The 17,025-nt window shown below is 43.9% G+C and overlaps 1 protein-coding gene across 1 annotated transcript in view; it reads left to right on the top strand.

Moving 5' to 3' along the window:
- Positions 1 to 17,025, top strand: part of ILDR1 (immunoglobulin like domain containing receptor 1) — a 270,205-nt gene that overhangs the window by 105,044 nt on the left and 148,136 nt on the right. Inside the window, 1 exon segment of the mRNA XM_078656683.1 lies at positions 13,118 to 13,288. Within this exon segment, the coding sequence (XP_078512809.1) occupies positions 13,118 to 13,288 (171 nt within the window).

Genomic DNA, 17,025 nt, shown 5'->3' with positions numbered 1-17,025 from the left:
TCTGAGCACCTACAATCACAGAGGTAAAAATATCGCTGTACAAGATGTAAAGTCTTTCAGGCCGTGAGGTTCAACCCCATTGCTCCAGAGAGTTAACCCGGTCTGACAAGCAGCGGTGTCCTCAATGACCTACCTAACTCATCTTTGCGTTCCGAGAGTATGACGTCGTCTCAAAAAAGCACGCAAGGAAGAATAACAAACCAATATATTTTTCTAAACAAAGTAGCTGGCCAATATTCTGCCTGCAATGTATGGCATCAGTAAAGTGTTCCCCTTTTACCACTCATCATTGCCTCCACTTCGGCGACAAAATGCGCCATTTCGTTCCACACACAATCCTCTCCTTTTGCTAAACTTAAACACACCCTTTAGTTACTTTTCATTGTGTACAAGAGAGAAGCCGTGAGAGTGGCATACTGTGGACTGCCCTACCTACGAACTAAAGGGGAAGCGATTTAGTTACTCAGTGGCAACGTGATTTTTGTATTCAGTGAGAGACCATGCCTGTTTAGTTTCTTCTTGGAATGTATCAATAGTTGCAAAGTGCGGACAGTGTTCGCGAACCAAGTGTTAATTTTACATCCCTGCTGGGTTGTATTATCTGGGCCCGGCCTCTTCTTTGAAATTCCGTACAAAAAAAAAAATGGTCTACTGATTCCGTTTTATTTCCTTATTCCTGTGACCATTTCAGCTACCTCAGCAAAAAGGCAATCGATACTGAGTGGAAGTCATGTCTGTATGGAGACTAAGCGTTCGAAATCTGCATCCAGCACTCGAGAGAAGCAGCATGTTACCACGTCAGAACAGTAGCCTGCAGTCAACCCAGCATTAGTAAATTGAAGATGGTGATGATGATGAAGAAGACAGATACATAAAGCACACAGATGCTCCTGGGAGCGTCCTGGCGCTAGACAACAGGATCAGTGCACCAAGAAAAGTACAAGAAAATAAAGTTTTCTGCACTGGGATGTGAGAAAACCTTTCTGTTTCTACCTTCAAAAGTTCACCAACTCTTGGCATATAAGATACAATGAACGGTGGAAGGTATGCAGACGAAGAGGGCGTGATAATGACAAGATGCCGTGATATTACTGAAACCTTTTGAAGACAAAAACATAACCTGAGATTCATTTATACAATTCTTGCAATTGTACTTCAGCAAATAGTCAATAGAAAATGATTTCACATCAGTTCAAACTGCGATGCCGATACATAGTCTATAGGACGAAGGTAACATGCACGCTGGCTGAGCTTAGAATGGATTATCCACCTTCCAAAAGTTTAGGGATATATTTTACCTTCTAGATGTGTCTGCCGTGCATTCCTTTGTAGCAACATTGATGCACGTTAAAGACACCACCCTTTGCTCTGATATTAAATGCAGTGCGTTCTAAGTGATGGGCACGAACACCAACAAAAGACTTCTAATCTCATCACTGTGAACACCTATGTGTTTAAAAAACACACACACAAGCTGCATCCATGCACGAAGGTATCAATAAATATCAATAGCAACACCAGACAGCTTTCTCTGCGGAGGCTGGTTTTTAATAAATAAATAAGTATCGCAAGTAGGTAAAAATCTTGGGAGAACTTTCCACTAGGTAGTTCCATGTGGGAGTGCGTGGTGAACTTCAGTTCTGTGTTCAAACAATGGTTGGATATTGTATTACTCGATGTCCATATTTTGACATACTTTGCTGTACTCGATGAAACACTATGCCGACAGCTTTCAATGCAAAGGTAGTCGACGTCCCACAAGCCTTCTTCAGCTTGAACTATTGCATTCACCCGAGGAAGGACGGACCCAGGCTTACACATTTTTCTAACAAAATCTTGTTTTTTTCCAAAAAGTGGCAGGCAGAAGCCGAAATGTGTTTACAATTGTGAGCTCAGTTCAATACTTCTACGACCGCTGAGGCAAACTACTTTCCTTGTAGTTTAAACACGTCGGGAGGGGCGAATGTTTCAAAAAATGCTTTCCATAATCGTGTAGCTGCCATCGCCCCCACCACCAAAACAGTCAAAGGGATCTAGTGTTCTTTCTGACGGCTGGCTAGTGTTAAAGTGAACGGGACGAGGATTGAGGACAAGCGTGGTGGCCGATGGTCCCAGCGCAGCTCTCCAGTGCTCGGTGCACGGCACCTCGGCCACGAGTTCCCCCTGAAAAAAAAAATACTGTAGCACAAGACGGAATGTATCTCAACAAGAATTAGAAACCAGATGGGCTTCAGAAGCTTCGGCATTGTAAAACGGTGAAGATTTATTTACGTAGAAAAGGAAAGGAAAGCAGAGGAGAAACGAGTCAACAGCGTGTCTTGCTCATGCTCCCTGTACACGCCAGTAGGCTCTCTGATTGGCTGACAAGGTCCACCAATCACAAAGCATATTTGCTAGTTGCCAACCAATCAGAGAGCCGACTGGCCCGTGCAGACAGCGTGAGCAAGACACTCCGTAGCGATCAAAGACTCGCCATCTGTTTTCATTGACAAACACGTCGGGAGGGGCGAATGTTTCCAAAAATGCTTTCCATTATCGTGTAGCTGCCATCGCCCCCACCCCCAAAACAGTCAAAGGGATCTAGTGTTCTTTCTGGCGGCTGGCTAGTGTTAAAGTGAAGGGGACGAGGATTGAGGACAAGCGGGGTGGCCGACGGTCCCAGGGCAGCTCTCCAGTGCTCGGTGCACGGCACCTCGGCCACGAGTTTCCCCTGAAAAAAAAATACTGCAGCACAAGACGGAATGTATCTCAACAAGAATTAGAAACCAGATGGGCTTCAGAAGCTTCGGCATTGTAAAACGGTGAAGATTTATTTACGTAGAAAAGGAAAGCAAAGGAGAAAAGAGTCAACAGCGTGTCTTGCTCATGCTCCCTGTACACGCCAGTAGGCTCTCTGATTGGCTGACAAGGTCCACCAATCACAAAGCATATTTGGTAGTTGCCAACCAATCAGAGAGCCGACTGGCCCGTGCAGACAGCGTGAGCAAGACACTCCGTAGTGATCAAAGACTCGCCATCTGTTTTCATTGACAAAAGGGGCGGGACTTAAAAAAAGACACAGAAACACCCCCGAATCGCGTTCCGACGGGGAAAGCGTGATTGACAGCCAATCTCTTCCAATGGCTAGCCTCCATTTATGGAGCTAGCCAATGGAAGACAGAGGCGGAACCAAAGCCCCATATCTAGGACATAAGATTTCGCCCTGGGCGGAGCAACTGCTACGCAGTTGCAACGGCCAGGGCGAAACCTAAAAATGCAGTAGCGATTAATCACTTTCTAAGTCACTTAACCAGGTTCTAGCTAATGTGGTTTCTGTCCATGGATCATTGGTTACTACCCTGCTTCTATTTCTTTCTGAGTGCCTTCATCATTCTAGGTGGGAAGCTTGATGCGAGTTTTGTTATTTACTTGTCCTTCCCAGCCTCTTAATGGCTGACTGCCAGCACGACATAGTGAACCCCAAAGAGCAACCAAAGACTGGTATCTTCCTTGTTAGGCTTCATCAATGAGGTATAGTTTGAGTCCTGTGGGACAGCTAACAAGAAAACCACAACAGGGCAGAGCATTGGCCACTTTAGGTGTTACATCCAACGCACAAAAGGTGATAGGAAGAGTGATTTCAGAAGGTTTACCCACCAGCAATTCATCTGGGTAGTATTCCAAACCATCACTTTTCATCCACTGTGGATCTTAAGCAAATCAGTGCTGACCCAACACATCATGGGAACCGTGCAGCCAAAACTACCAGATGAGGCCCCTTCATAAAGGAACACAAGCAACCCCAGACAGCCCAATCATGTTTCCCAGTCCACAGTCTAAAACCCAGCTGTACCCCCCTTGTAAGAGTCCTTGGGCCAGGCCTCAACTGTTTTGTGGGTGGTGGAGCTGCAGGCTTCGCCAAGGGTAAGGATGAGGCTCCTGTTCGTTTGGAAACCTACCTTACCTGTTGGTAAGCATGCCAACTTATGTCATTTGGTATGTAAGACTGAAGGCACTGACCTGTATGCAGGAACGGCGCAACCTGTTAATGGCCGTGTGAGAGCTGGCAGTAGCTGTCGCTGTCTATGTGGAAAGTTGGAGTATATTACTAGCCAGTTAGAAGGGTAATTTTCCACATGCTGGGTGTGTGGGAACGTGCTCTGTGTGTTTACTGGTCATGTCAAATCCTGTAATACCCTCTACAACTCCTATTCTGACTGCACAGATTTCTACATAGTGTAGAAGTCAGCACAGGAGAAAATGAACTTACCTTGCAGATGCACACTTTTTTTGTCCCGGGGTAAACATTTTCCCTGTGGAAAAAGTGCTTTGCTTTCACATCCTGGAAAGAGAGTTACTGCAGCACGTGGCTGAAGTAAATCTCTGACCATTTCCAGCGTGGAAAGGGGTTGGATTGAAATGTGGGCATTCCCAGAAATGTACATGTTTATGGGTTTTCCCAAAGCTTCAAAGCAAATCACCCCTTTAATTAATGAACTTTTAAATTAAAAGTGGTAATTCACGTGCAGACTGGCCAGTCTCTGTTGGAACTCAAGAACATGTTCATGGTACCTATGACTCCAGGGAGGTTTGGGATGACTCCAGGGAGGTTTGGGATGACTCCAGGGAGGTTTTACCTCAAACACCATAAAATGTGATAGGAGAACTCTTGCAACAAGTCAGGTAGCATTCTAAGCTATTAATATTTTGCCCCTTTAGGCGGCAGCCCACCTCGGATTAGGCTTAGCCATATGACAATCAGTCTTGGTCCTGTTCCAATGAGAACAGTCCAGCCCAAACTGCTAATCTGAACCGGCATACAAGCAATCAAGACTGGTTTCATCTTGTTTGGAGCTCTTCAGTGGGTTGCAGCTTGGTTACAATAGCATAGTGAGCACGGGACCCATGCCTGGACATACTATTCGCCACTTAGGGCGTTACATCAAACACACAAAAAGTGATGCGAGAATACTTACAACAATTCTAACCACTTGCAGTCGATCTGGTAGCATTCCAACCCGTTATTAATTTTCCCAGCATGCCACCTCAGATTAGAACCAGCCATATGCAAATCGGTCTTGACCCTGCTCCAATGGGAACAATCTAGCCCAAGCTGCCAGGCCAGGTCCTCTCTGAACTGGAACACAAGCAACCAAGACCTTTTATCTCTCCTATCCCTAATAGAGGCAATGGCCACACAGGACTATTAAATAGCAATGGTATCTGTAAAAACTAAAGACTAGAAACTTATAAAATGTTGCTCAGTTCATATTGGCCTTTCCTTCTCCAAGCACAACATCCGAACACATTTTTTCAGCCGTTTCCGGCGGAGTGCACATTGAGCGTAGGCTCTAAAACAGTAATTGAGACAAGTGAGCAGATGTTGGTGTTTGTGGATTGGAGCCAACAACAAGAGGGAATCCCAGATAGGCTGTGAGTCTTTGGCTGATTTATCAGAGAGGTTTACAGACTTCTTAATTCTGAAACTGTAAGGTCTATGTAAAAGCCATTAGAGCCAATAGGAGAGTAAGGAACTTTTCATGAAGCTATGATGGTTTTGCTATTGTATCTGACAGATGTAACTCTAGCTGAGTGATATTGTATACTCCCCTGTCAGCCTCTCTGACAAAGTTTGAAGATATTTGTAAGTAGGCCATTCTGCACACTATAGAGCAAGATAACATTTGTAACAGATTTCCAAAAGAAACAATAATGACTAACAGATTCTAACTATGTTAGCCATCATTGTTTCTTTTAGAAATCTGTTAAAAATTTGAAATGGTTTATCTTATCCTGATTTCCATTATGTTATTCACAATTACCATGTTATAAATTCTGTATCAATTTTTATTTGTCAAATGTTTGTTTGAAGTCTATACATTGTATCTTGAATGTATTTTTTCAACTTTCTATTTATTAGTAACAATGCTATATAAATATATATATATATTAGACCATTTTATATCAATAACATAATATATTTTTGATTAATAACAGTTTTTCTGGTCACATATTGTTATTGTATAGTACAGGTCCGCTTTTATTTGTTTCCTAAATGTTTATTTACAAATATTGCCTTTCACCTTGATTTTGGAAACTTATTCAGGGGTACCCCCTTTTTCCACAAATACAAGAGCTTGACTTAACCACTATACAGAGATTTCCCAAAACTTCAAGGATTATACCAATTGCAAAACATTATGCGATGCACACACCACATGCCAAATAATATAGGTTTTAAATATGATTTAAAACAACTGACACAACGGCGTCTTTATTTCCCAGTGATTTCTGCGGAGGTTTTTAAATTACCACCAAATAAGTAATCTTTGGCTGTTGGTCACCATTGTCGCCCTCATGTCGGGGCTGCATAGACACATTTTGTTTTTTTTTTAGGTAGTAATACAAATTTATTAATCAGCGTTAAGATGCCACAATGGGCTGCGAGTGTACTCTGCAAATCTTTTGTGAGATATGGTTAAAAGACCAAGTAGTTTCCTAGCTAGTTCTTCTGCTTTTGTTTCAAATCTGTTTATTGAAAAAGTAACACACAAGTGAAGCCTATGTAGCCCCACCAAAAAGGCATAAAGAGGAATATCATCACTCAATTTGAGTGTCAGAGCATTTCGAATAAAAGGAGTCAATACATTCTCACCCTAGCCTGCACTGCAAAGGAAGGGAGAAAAATAAAGCAGAAAGCAAACCAATGTGCTACTGACCCTGCTACTGTTAAAAGGCTTCTTTCACAGTTCGGGAAAGACCCAGGGAAGGCTTGAGACATCACGGAGATCTTATGAGGGCTTTCCCAACCAACATCATGAGGTGATTTATATAAAGCAATCTGTAGGATAGTCTGCTGACCTCGCTCATACACTAGACAAACTAATATTCCAAATTGAGCGATACCAGGGGCGCATAACTCTCCTTAAACAACAGGAAAGAAGAAAAGGGAACAAAGAAGAGAGGATCAAACCGCTCACATAGACACTTTTATTTTAGTTTTTTTTTTATAACATATAATCATCAACGCTTTGTCGTTACAGGGTGGCAGCCCACACTGGCTGTGTTAATGGTAGTACCGTTTCACATTATATAAGCTTGACTGTCTCCCTATCCACGGTCAGCCACAGGATCACATAGACGCTTTTAATGCACAACTCGCTCTAGGTATTCTGCGTCTGCAGGCCAGGCTTCCGGAGTACGTCCCTGCCTTATTCTACAAAGAATGGTTCCATAGCTGTAGATTATGCTGGTTTTGCCCTGGAATTGTAAGACACCTATTTTGTCTAGCTCTGCGTTTGACTGAATCTTTGTCCATTGATTATTCAGTGTAAAATATGCGTGTTGCACTGACAAAGGAAATCTCTTCTCTTGGTGTTGGTAACCTTGTATGTGCAAAATTCTGGAGCGCGTCCACCAACCTTTTTAAATCTGTGATGATGAAGACATTATTGAATTCGCAGCTATCAATCGGGTTGGCTGGTAGGATTACATTGACCTAGTCTGTGCTTTGACCACTATACCATCTAATTCTGACAGTTATTATGTCAAACCGTCATACACTCGTGTTTTAACATTGACACCATGATATGGTAGTTCCCTATTAAAATTTCCCTTGTTGTCATGGTAGCCAATTTTAAAATAATACACTTGTTTTTTGTTTTCACTTTTTCTTCACTGCAATTAGTATCTCACACCATTTCACCCATTTTTTTTGGTATTGAATGGTTTGATCCATCGCTGGTGGTCTTTGAGAAGTGGAGAATAACACACTATTTCAACAGGTGTGTCTCCCTATCTAGACGAGTATTCATAAAAGTCCCAGATGATGATGCTCCGCCATATGGGTGGGCTGATGGGATTCATTTCCTGTACATGGTAACACATGCATTATTTCAGACACATAGTCTCTTCACTCTACCTTTGTTCATAGCATAGACCGCTGACAGTCATGTATGTTTGTTTTTAGTCTGTGCTTACTCTGATTAGAAGTGTGATCAGGGTGTCACTTCTGCAAGAGGAGCTGTATTAATGTTATTGTTTACAACTCTATGGATCAATGCTTTTTTTCCTTGTAAAAAGTGTTGCTGTGTGTTTGCTGTATGGAGTTACGTGGTTTTACTCTTTTTTTTAAAAAGTTTTCCTGAGAGATCATTGTACATTTGAATTTAATTAATATAATTAACTTCACTATAAATGCAAAGTGTTCCAAAGGCACGTAGGGCCTGATTGAGAGTGGGTTTGGAATGTAAGTGCCTTCTTTTTGATCAGGAGATGCTAGGTTAACCTTAGTCGAAGATGTGCCACCAGAATTACCTGCACATGCTATCCCGACTGCAGAGGAGGCACCAAGTAATCCACTATTGGAGGGACATCGTCCAGCCGAGGAGAATTTATTGCTTCCCATACCAATGACCAGATTTTCTCTTGCCATCTAAATCAGGCTATTGGTGTAGATCCACATTTTCCTGGCTAGGTAATGTGCTTGATTATCAATAAGTAAACCATACAATCCCTTGGGCTATGTGGCTGGGTCAGCCTCCTGGTATCTGACAGAAGTGTTGCCGTAGATCTGCTTAACCGCGGTGCGAATTCTGCCGCGGTGCGGCGCTTTGATTAAGTGGGCGGGGCCGCGTTGGCCAACTGACATGCGCAGTACTACTGAGGTAGTGCTCGCGACGGCCATTGACTGACGGGCACAATAAAGGGGTTAAACACCGATATCTGGGTATAAAAACAAGGCTACGGGGCACAAGAGCACATCTTCCTTGCATCAAGAAGACCAGATGCAGAAGACGCTCCTTCTCATACCTTGCAGCCAAGACCTGGAATGGCCTCCCGAAACTCCTCAGAACCTCCCCCTCCCTCATGGACTTTCAGGTGAAACAGCTCTCCTCCTCACCCTCCCATCTGCCCTACTCGGCACCTGGATACCCGCACGTGGGATTAAACGTGCTCTACAAAGTAATATAACATAGCATAACAACCATGCTTGGCTACATGCACAATAGGGAATCCTGAGACCCTTACCACTTTCCTGTGTTTGCTTATTGAGTCCCAGGACTGTTAGGGCAACATTGAGTCATAAGGTGGTGTGAGCAAACATGCCGGGCTGAATAACCACTACAGAGTCCATTTCAAAAACATGGATTGGAAAAGCGGCTTCAAGAGGCATGGACATTGTGGGTGGGATGGATAATGTAACCCCTTCCCTGCGCCGTGAATTCTGCCGCGTTGCGGGGGCGGTAGGGGGTGAACGCGGCGCTTCCGTGCACATGACGGAACCGCACCGTCATGAGTCACGGGTGGCGTGTGCTCATGACGGCGAGGTTCCGTCGTGACCACCCCTGCTCATTAATTCGCCCGCACAGTGCCGCGTGGGCGGAGCGGCCGCAGCATGATGGAACCATGCCGTCATGAGCACACGGCGCCCGTGGCTCATGACGGCGTGGTTCCATCATGAGCACGCAAGGGGTTAAAACATTGAATGCTGAGCGCACCATTTAAGACAGTGGAGTGGCTGCTGGCAAACACTGGCTGATAAAGGCCTCCTGCTCCAATATCCCAATGTTTGTTTGTCTATTCCTCAATTTTTTAATATAAACGTTCTACCATCAATGGGTGAAATGCGCTAACAGTCTTGTAGCCCTTCTGCCGAGGGCTACACTGTTATTAAAGGCCCTGAACCAGAGTTACAGGCTTGAGCTGCAGGGGAGGGACCATAAAGAGAGAGAGAGGGCCTTTAACAATTGGTTTAGCACTCAGTAGTGGGATATATACTGAAGTCCCAAGCAAACTGACCTATTTATTTATTTATTTATTTATTTATGCATATTTATATAGCGTGGACATTACCCAAAGGTGCTAAAGGGCTTTACAGGAGAAATATTTAATTACAAGGAAGTTACAGAGGGTTTCAAATGAACAAACGCGACTATGAATAATCACAAAGGTGGAGAATACAACATGGTTGATCATTACATGAAACGGAATGTACAAGAGGCATGTACAGCAGTAAAAAAGGATGATGTAGTGTTTGTCTGTGCCAAGAGCTGATTGCAGTGTCTTAGCTAAAGCACCAGTTACTCTGGGATGTCCAAGTCATGTCCCCGTTTGCTCAGATTACCCATGCAGAGGAGTAGGCTGCTGCTGGTTTTCTCTGTGGTGAACAGTTCGCCTCCAGTCACTAATTTCTGGGGGAAAAAAAAAATCTTCATAAGATTATTTTCTGCGACAAAAAGTTCTTCGCGATTAAAACCGGCAATACTTGTCATCAGACTGAACTGTGAATTGGAATTTTGAATGATAGCATTGTTAGTATTGTTTTCCAATTGTAGCTAAGCATTTTTGTAGGCGCAATTAGACGCTTTACAACGCTCCTGTGGTTGGTACCACCACGTCACCCTGAAGCCCCCTGGCACAGGACAGATGAACACTGCAAGGCGTCTGGCGTCTGGATTGGCAGGGAGAGAGTTATGGGTAAATGTTTAAATGATAGAATGCTGCTACTTTAAAGGGAGAGTGGCTCAGACAGCATGCTCAGTGCTTGCTTTTTTATTGTAATTGTATTTATATAGCGCTTACTACCCCGGACGAGGTGTTGCAGCTATATTCGGCGAGTTGCACGCTGCTCTAGAACCCAAAAAGAATTAGTGGGGAATTAGTGTAAGGAAATATGAAATTAGTTTAAACGGTGGACATGTGAGTTTATTTGGATTGAAAAATTATAGTGGGGGGATAGAAGAGGGAAGGGTTTGAATTTATATAGCAATTGCTATGGATAGTGGAGGGATAGTAGCGGAAGGGTCTAGAAAGTGGTGTTCTTTGGAGCTCATAGCAGTAGAAGGAGGAGGATTGGGATGACTAAAGGGGAGGTAGAGGGGGAAAGAGCCTGAGGGAAGGGTTTAGAAAGACTTGTTTGGAACATCTGAATAGTAAAAAGTTTGAGAGGATGCAAGGTGGTGTAGAGGAGGGAAGACTCTAGAAAGAGTTATTTTGGGGATCATAGTAATAGAATTGACTTTGTGAAGAGTCAGAGTGGCGGTAGAAGATATATTGAGAGAGGTTTAGGGTGAGAAATAGGGTCGGGCATTGGGATAGGGGAGAGGTGTGGCACAGCGGCCAGGGCGACTGACGCTGGACGCTGGGGATCACGGTTCGATCTCTGGCTCCGGTGGCAGGGGTCTGCCCAGCACCATGCGACTCTGGGCAACACTTAGCTTCATCTTCCCAATGGCCCCCAGTGCCGAAATACCCCTTCGGGGGTGATTCGCGCGCTATACAAGTACTGGATTTAATTTTTTTTACTAGAGATGCTGAATTAGAAGTAAACTAATAAATATAAAGATACTGAAGTTCATGGAAGGTATATATGTATACAGAAGGTGATCTAGGTAGTTTTAAGTTGTAGTTAATAAACTCAGACTTTCAAGTGTTGCTGTACTTTAGGCTAATGTGTTTGTTTGTTTTTATAATATTTTTTTGTTATTCAAGAGTGAAGCAATTTTATATAAATAGTTATGATAAAAATGTACTTATTTATGCAGTGACCTATATACATTAGGCCTCGAAAAATCTATTCACCCACTCCCAATTGCCTTAGGCTGGAAAGGAACAGACATGTGTTCTTGTTCATTCAGAAAGCGAATGAGCAATTAAGATGCCATTAAATCTTGTTTTTATCTTGACAGATTTGCTGTGTGTTCAAGGAAAGAGGCCAAATGTCAGTGTGTCTGTTAAGTAATTGCTGCTGGGAAAATGAGGTTTATTTTTCTCTCTCTTAATGTAGTTAAAGATTTTTGTCAAGTGAGCTGTCTGAAGATGTCAGTTATTTTTCTCTAGCACATAACATTTAAATAAATACATTGGAAGTTAATGTTACAAATATTTCAAAATATATCCGGAATTACAAAACCACATTTGTTTATAATTAAAAAGTGTGATGCAAACAAATAGTTAAATAGGAGCAAAACAAGCCGTAACACTTTACTTGGTGATGTGCAAATGACACATATTTGCCGAAACTCTATTTCCAAACTTTGTTTGTAGACTGTATAGTTTTATCAGTGAAGCTGCATGTCATTTGGAAAGTTTGTGGTCATTTCAATGTAACATTTGCTGATTACTAATAACTGTGTACTACCACTTCATGCTTTAGTTATGTATTTATTAAAATTGATAGTTTTTAAACATGATTTGAGAAACATTCCTGCCGTCACTCTGATAAAAGTGCTGTTGGTGAGCTGTGAGGCAAGTCGAGGGTCATGTGTATACTATATGTGGCTAGATTTGTATTATATATGGAAAAAAGTTTGGTCTATTAAATGAAACAAAAGAGATTATTTGTACAGCAGACATGCTCGCTTGCACGTTGGGGGGTGCTCTCATATGTGATAATGAGGAAGGTGGCAGCTCAATGGATTAAAATACTTGCCCCTGATCACATCATTTGCAACCAGTTTATGGGTCAAGAGTACTACAATTAGGTCTAGTAGATTATTTAAGTCACTAGACCTGCTAGTGACATTTTTATGATTTTTCGAGGCCTGTACATGTTAAACATAATAGAACCAAAAGTAATCTGAACATTTGTTAAGCAGAACTAACGAATATCTATATATTCATAATTATTGTACACGTTTGTAAGAAGAAATACACATATCTAGGTACACATATATAGTCTAAATAAATGCTTATATACACAGGGATATGCTATATATTTATGTTTGAGTATGGTGGTTATGTGGTGAAGAGCCATCTCTTGAGTAGTCTTCGGAAGATAAGGTGGTTGTCCGTGGCTCTTATGTTTGGGGGTTAGGAGTTCCATGGTTTGGCAGCTTGACAGAGAAGGATGTGCCACTTATGATTTTTTTCTTGTATGGTGGGATTTTGAGGCGAGGTGCCAATCTAGATTCAAGGTTCCTTTGTTGAATATATTTGGTGATTTTATTCCTGATGAAAAGCGGTCCTGTTCCACATATCTCTTTGTGGCTGTACCTGTGACCTACTGCGTCACAGGAGGCCTGTCCCCATTGGTGGTTGACTCCCTTATTCTGGTTGACTCCAGTATGCTCTGTCTTGTTCTCTCACCATAGGTTGTGACCGTGTTCTTACCCCCTGTTCTCTCCTCTTGTCACAGGGTGCCTCTCGATACAGGTATCGGTACAGGATAAAGAGCGCTACACCCTACTCTTCTCATCCGTCGTCCTCAAGTGTGATTTCAGCACCTCCGTCGAGATAAAAGATGTGTCCGTCACTTGGCGCTTCAAGTCCTTCTGCAAGGACCCCATCTTTGATGTGTTCTCTGCCTGTGAGTATCTCTTTCCCTCTGCTCCTTACTGCAGCCGGACCACTGGAATCATTTGATTCTACGTCCGCTGCGTTTTCCGAATAATTATGGATTTGACTTATTTCACACAGTTCATTTTTTTACTGCATATTTTGTAGGTTTTAGAAAAAAATAAATGTCTTGCTCAAATCAATCAGAAGGTACTAAAACACAGCTAGAAGGGTTGCCATGCAGTGGAAGGCGCTTGACAAAATTTGACTGGTCATCTTTCAGTTGCTTAACCCTTTGGCCGCGGCGGTAATTCCGCCGCGGCGCTGGGGGGCTTGGGGGGTCGCGCAGCGCTGCCATGCTTGTGACGGAACCATGCCGTCATGAGCCACAGGCGGGCTGTGCTTATGACGGCATGGTTCCATCACGACTCCGCCCACTCACTAATTCGCCCACACAGGCGGGGAATCAGTGCCGCGTGGGCGTAGCGGCCGCGGCATGACGGAACCACGCCGTAATGAGCACACGCCACCCGTGACTCATGACGGCGTGGTTCCGTCACAAGCATGGAAGGGGTTAATGCTGTATTTGGGTGCAAAACTGACAGTGAAATGGTGAAACATTGCCCAGAGAAAGTTAACGTGTGCAAATGCCAAAATAATGAAGTGATGCTATCACAGATGTGCTGTTACGCCACATAATTATTTTTTACTGCCGTATAATGTAGTCCATGCTTCCACATAATTTGGTCCTCGTCGTAGCATAAATCCACTGGCCCTAATATGAGCAAGACCACTGGAATTATGCGATTGTGCGGCCTCCCGCATTGATTTTCGCAGTTTTAGATTTGCCACATAATCCATCAACTTCTGCGTAATCTGCAGATTTTAGCCCAAAATAATTGTATCTAGCTCCAGTGGTTCAGTTGTTACTAAAAATGCAGCAATGCGTGTTGCCGTGCAGTGAAAGGCCCTTTGCAAAGCTGGACTGGTCACCTTTTTGTTGCTTGATGGTATAGTTGGGTATTAAAATGGTACAAATGAGGTGCAATCAAGGCCCAGACATTGTTACCAAGTTTAAAAATGATGAAATAATTAAGCAATGCTATTACAAAATGTGTTGCGTTATGCAGCATAATTTGCCTTTTCTTGCCACATAATTTACTCAACCATGCTGCATAATTTGGCCCCCTCCTGTCGCATAATTCCAGTGGCCCTGCCCATGAGTCACTCGTCCTCAGGCAGTCTTTTTTCTGCATGGGTATAGCGTCTTCCAAGGCTGAGTGGAAACAAAAAAAGGTTCTTGGCATTGGTGGCCTTAATTCAGTAATGAATAATCATTTTTGTTTGCTTAACGCTGCCGTTTTTGCCGTCTCCGATCCCTGAAAATTGAATCAATGTAATTATACACAGTAAATCAACGCAGAAAGGATGGGAGGCTGATATGAACTTGTGAGCGGCAGGTGTCAGCAGCGAGAGTTTAACTCACCAAATCATCTTACTGTCTTCTATTTCAGTGCACATAAATGCCTACTGTAGCCCTTTTAGAGCATAGTATCACAGGGTCAGTATAGCTGAACTGTTGCACCTTTAAATATAAATAAATATGGCTTCAAGTTTCCCTGTTATTACACATGAATAATGTAAAAAGAAATGTGTTTGTAGAGATGGTGGAGAATTTATGGAACCACCTTCTGGTCAGCCAGTAGGTTAGCTCAGTGAGCTAAGCACTCGCTGCTTAAATCTGCGTCCATGCGTCCATCCTGAAGAGCACTGCTATGAGTCCTGGTAGGACCGACTCAGCCTCTCATCCTTCTGAAGTCATTCATTTGAGTAAAGCCAAGCTGTGTTATAGTGTATGTTTAGTTATTTTTACAGTCGAGATTTGCACCTTTAAGGGTTTTTGTTAAGGCAGATAGATGAGGGACACAACGTATTCTTATTTGACACTGCAGTGTAACCCAGTGGTATTCCTGCCCCTTGGGGGAGGGGGGCGGCCTGAACCGATCTGCAGGGCTGGGATGTCGCCTGGCACTGGCCGGAAGCAGCACGCCCCCCTTACTTATGATGAAAGAGTACACTGCGGATACCTCTACACTTTAGGGAGAACAGGCACAAGAACTGTTTGAAACCCTGTATTGGAATGCATTTTTAAGAGGGGTGCGCATAACTTCAGCGTTTGAATTTTTAAATAGGGTTAGAGCTCCCAATTTTGCATTAGGGCTGTGAAAAAAATAGGTTTGTAATTTTTTGGGGGGGGGGGCGGGAGGGGTTACTTTTTTTTTTTTTTAAATAAGAGGGGGTGCAGTATCAAAAATGTTGAAACCCCGTGGCTTAAACAGTGAGCATGCTGCCATCATGTATGCTGAGACGTGAAGTGTGCTCAGCAGCGAAGGTTTGCAGTAAAGGAATATTTGACACTGGCCTCAAGCAGATGTAGGTGTCCAGATGTGCCCCGAAGAAGAGACTGACCACTGCTTCCATATATATGACCATTACATGGACAGTGGGCATTAGCCTCAGCTTCTTGGAATCTGCTCGTTTACTGTTCTGAAGCCAGTCCTTCCATTGTGGACCCTGCAGCCGGGTCCATGCACTGCTCATGGGGATGCAGGTGCCCGGCTCGAGGGGGTCAAGGCGATGGGTTACACTGTGGATAATGGTGCAGTGTGAGGGTTACACTATGGATAATGGTGCAGTGTGAGGGTTACACTATGGATAATGGTGCAGTGTGAGGGTTACACTATGGATAATGGTGCAGTGTGAGGGTTACACTATGGATAATGGTGCAGTGTGAGGGTTACACGGTGGATAATGGGTAGAAGGGTTCCCTGTGGATAATGGGTGGAGGCGAGGGGTTACACTGTGGATAATGGTGCAGTGTGAGGGTTACACTGTGGATAATGGTGCAGTGTGAGGGTTACACTATCGATAATGGTGCAGTGTGAGGGTTACACTATGGATAATGGTGCAGTGTGAGGGTTACACTATGGATAATGGTGCAGTGTGAGGGTTACACTATGGATAATGGTTCAGTGTGAGGGTTACACTATGGATAATGGTGCAGTGTGAGGGTTACACGGTGGATAATGGGTAGAAGGGTTCCCTGTGGATAATGGGTGGAGGCGAGGGGTTACACTGTGGATAATGACCGGTTACTCACCGGTAATATTCATTACTCCGAGTCGTAGCCCTCCCCGTCCCAGTCCTTACCCATGAGCATATTTCCTCCCACCAGAAACTCCCAAGCAACTAAAACCCATCCCTTCCCTCCAGGCCACACCCACACCCTAAGGCATATAATCATGTGACCCGCCCATCCACATCCTGTACCACCAAGCACAAGAAGCCGAACAGGGAGGGAGGGATGGGAACCAGGACTGGGACGGGGAGGGCTACGACTCGGAGTAATGAATATTACCGGTGAGTAACCGGTCATTACCTCCTCGTCAGCCCTCCCCGTCCCAGTCCTTACCCATGAGCAGATACCAAAGCAAGAATCGGCTTCACACAGTAGCAAAACAGACTCAAGCCTCACAGGCAGGAAGGCACACAACCCGAGCAGAACGCAACCCAGCGTCCCCAAACCCAGGAGACACAGTCCCACACATCAACCAACGACTAGAGGACATAAAAGCTCGAGGAGAACACCCAGCAGCATACACGCAGAACACAGCCAGGGAGACCCCCCGGAAGCAAGCACAAGAAGCAGCCACCCCCGAGGCTAGGTACCTCGAACCGACCCAGGCGCCAACACACCACAAGCCCAAC

This window comes from Lissotriton helveticus, chromosome 8 (assembly GCF_964261635.1).
Source record: "Lissotriton helveticus chromosome 8, aLisHel1.1, whole genome shotgun sequence".
Lineage (NCBI taxonomy): Eukaryota > Metazoa > Chordata > Amphibia > Caudata > Salamandridae > Lissotriton > Lissotriton helveticus.
This window is presented reverse-complemented; position numbering and strand designations above follow the sequence as displayed.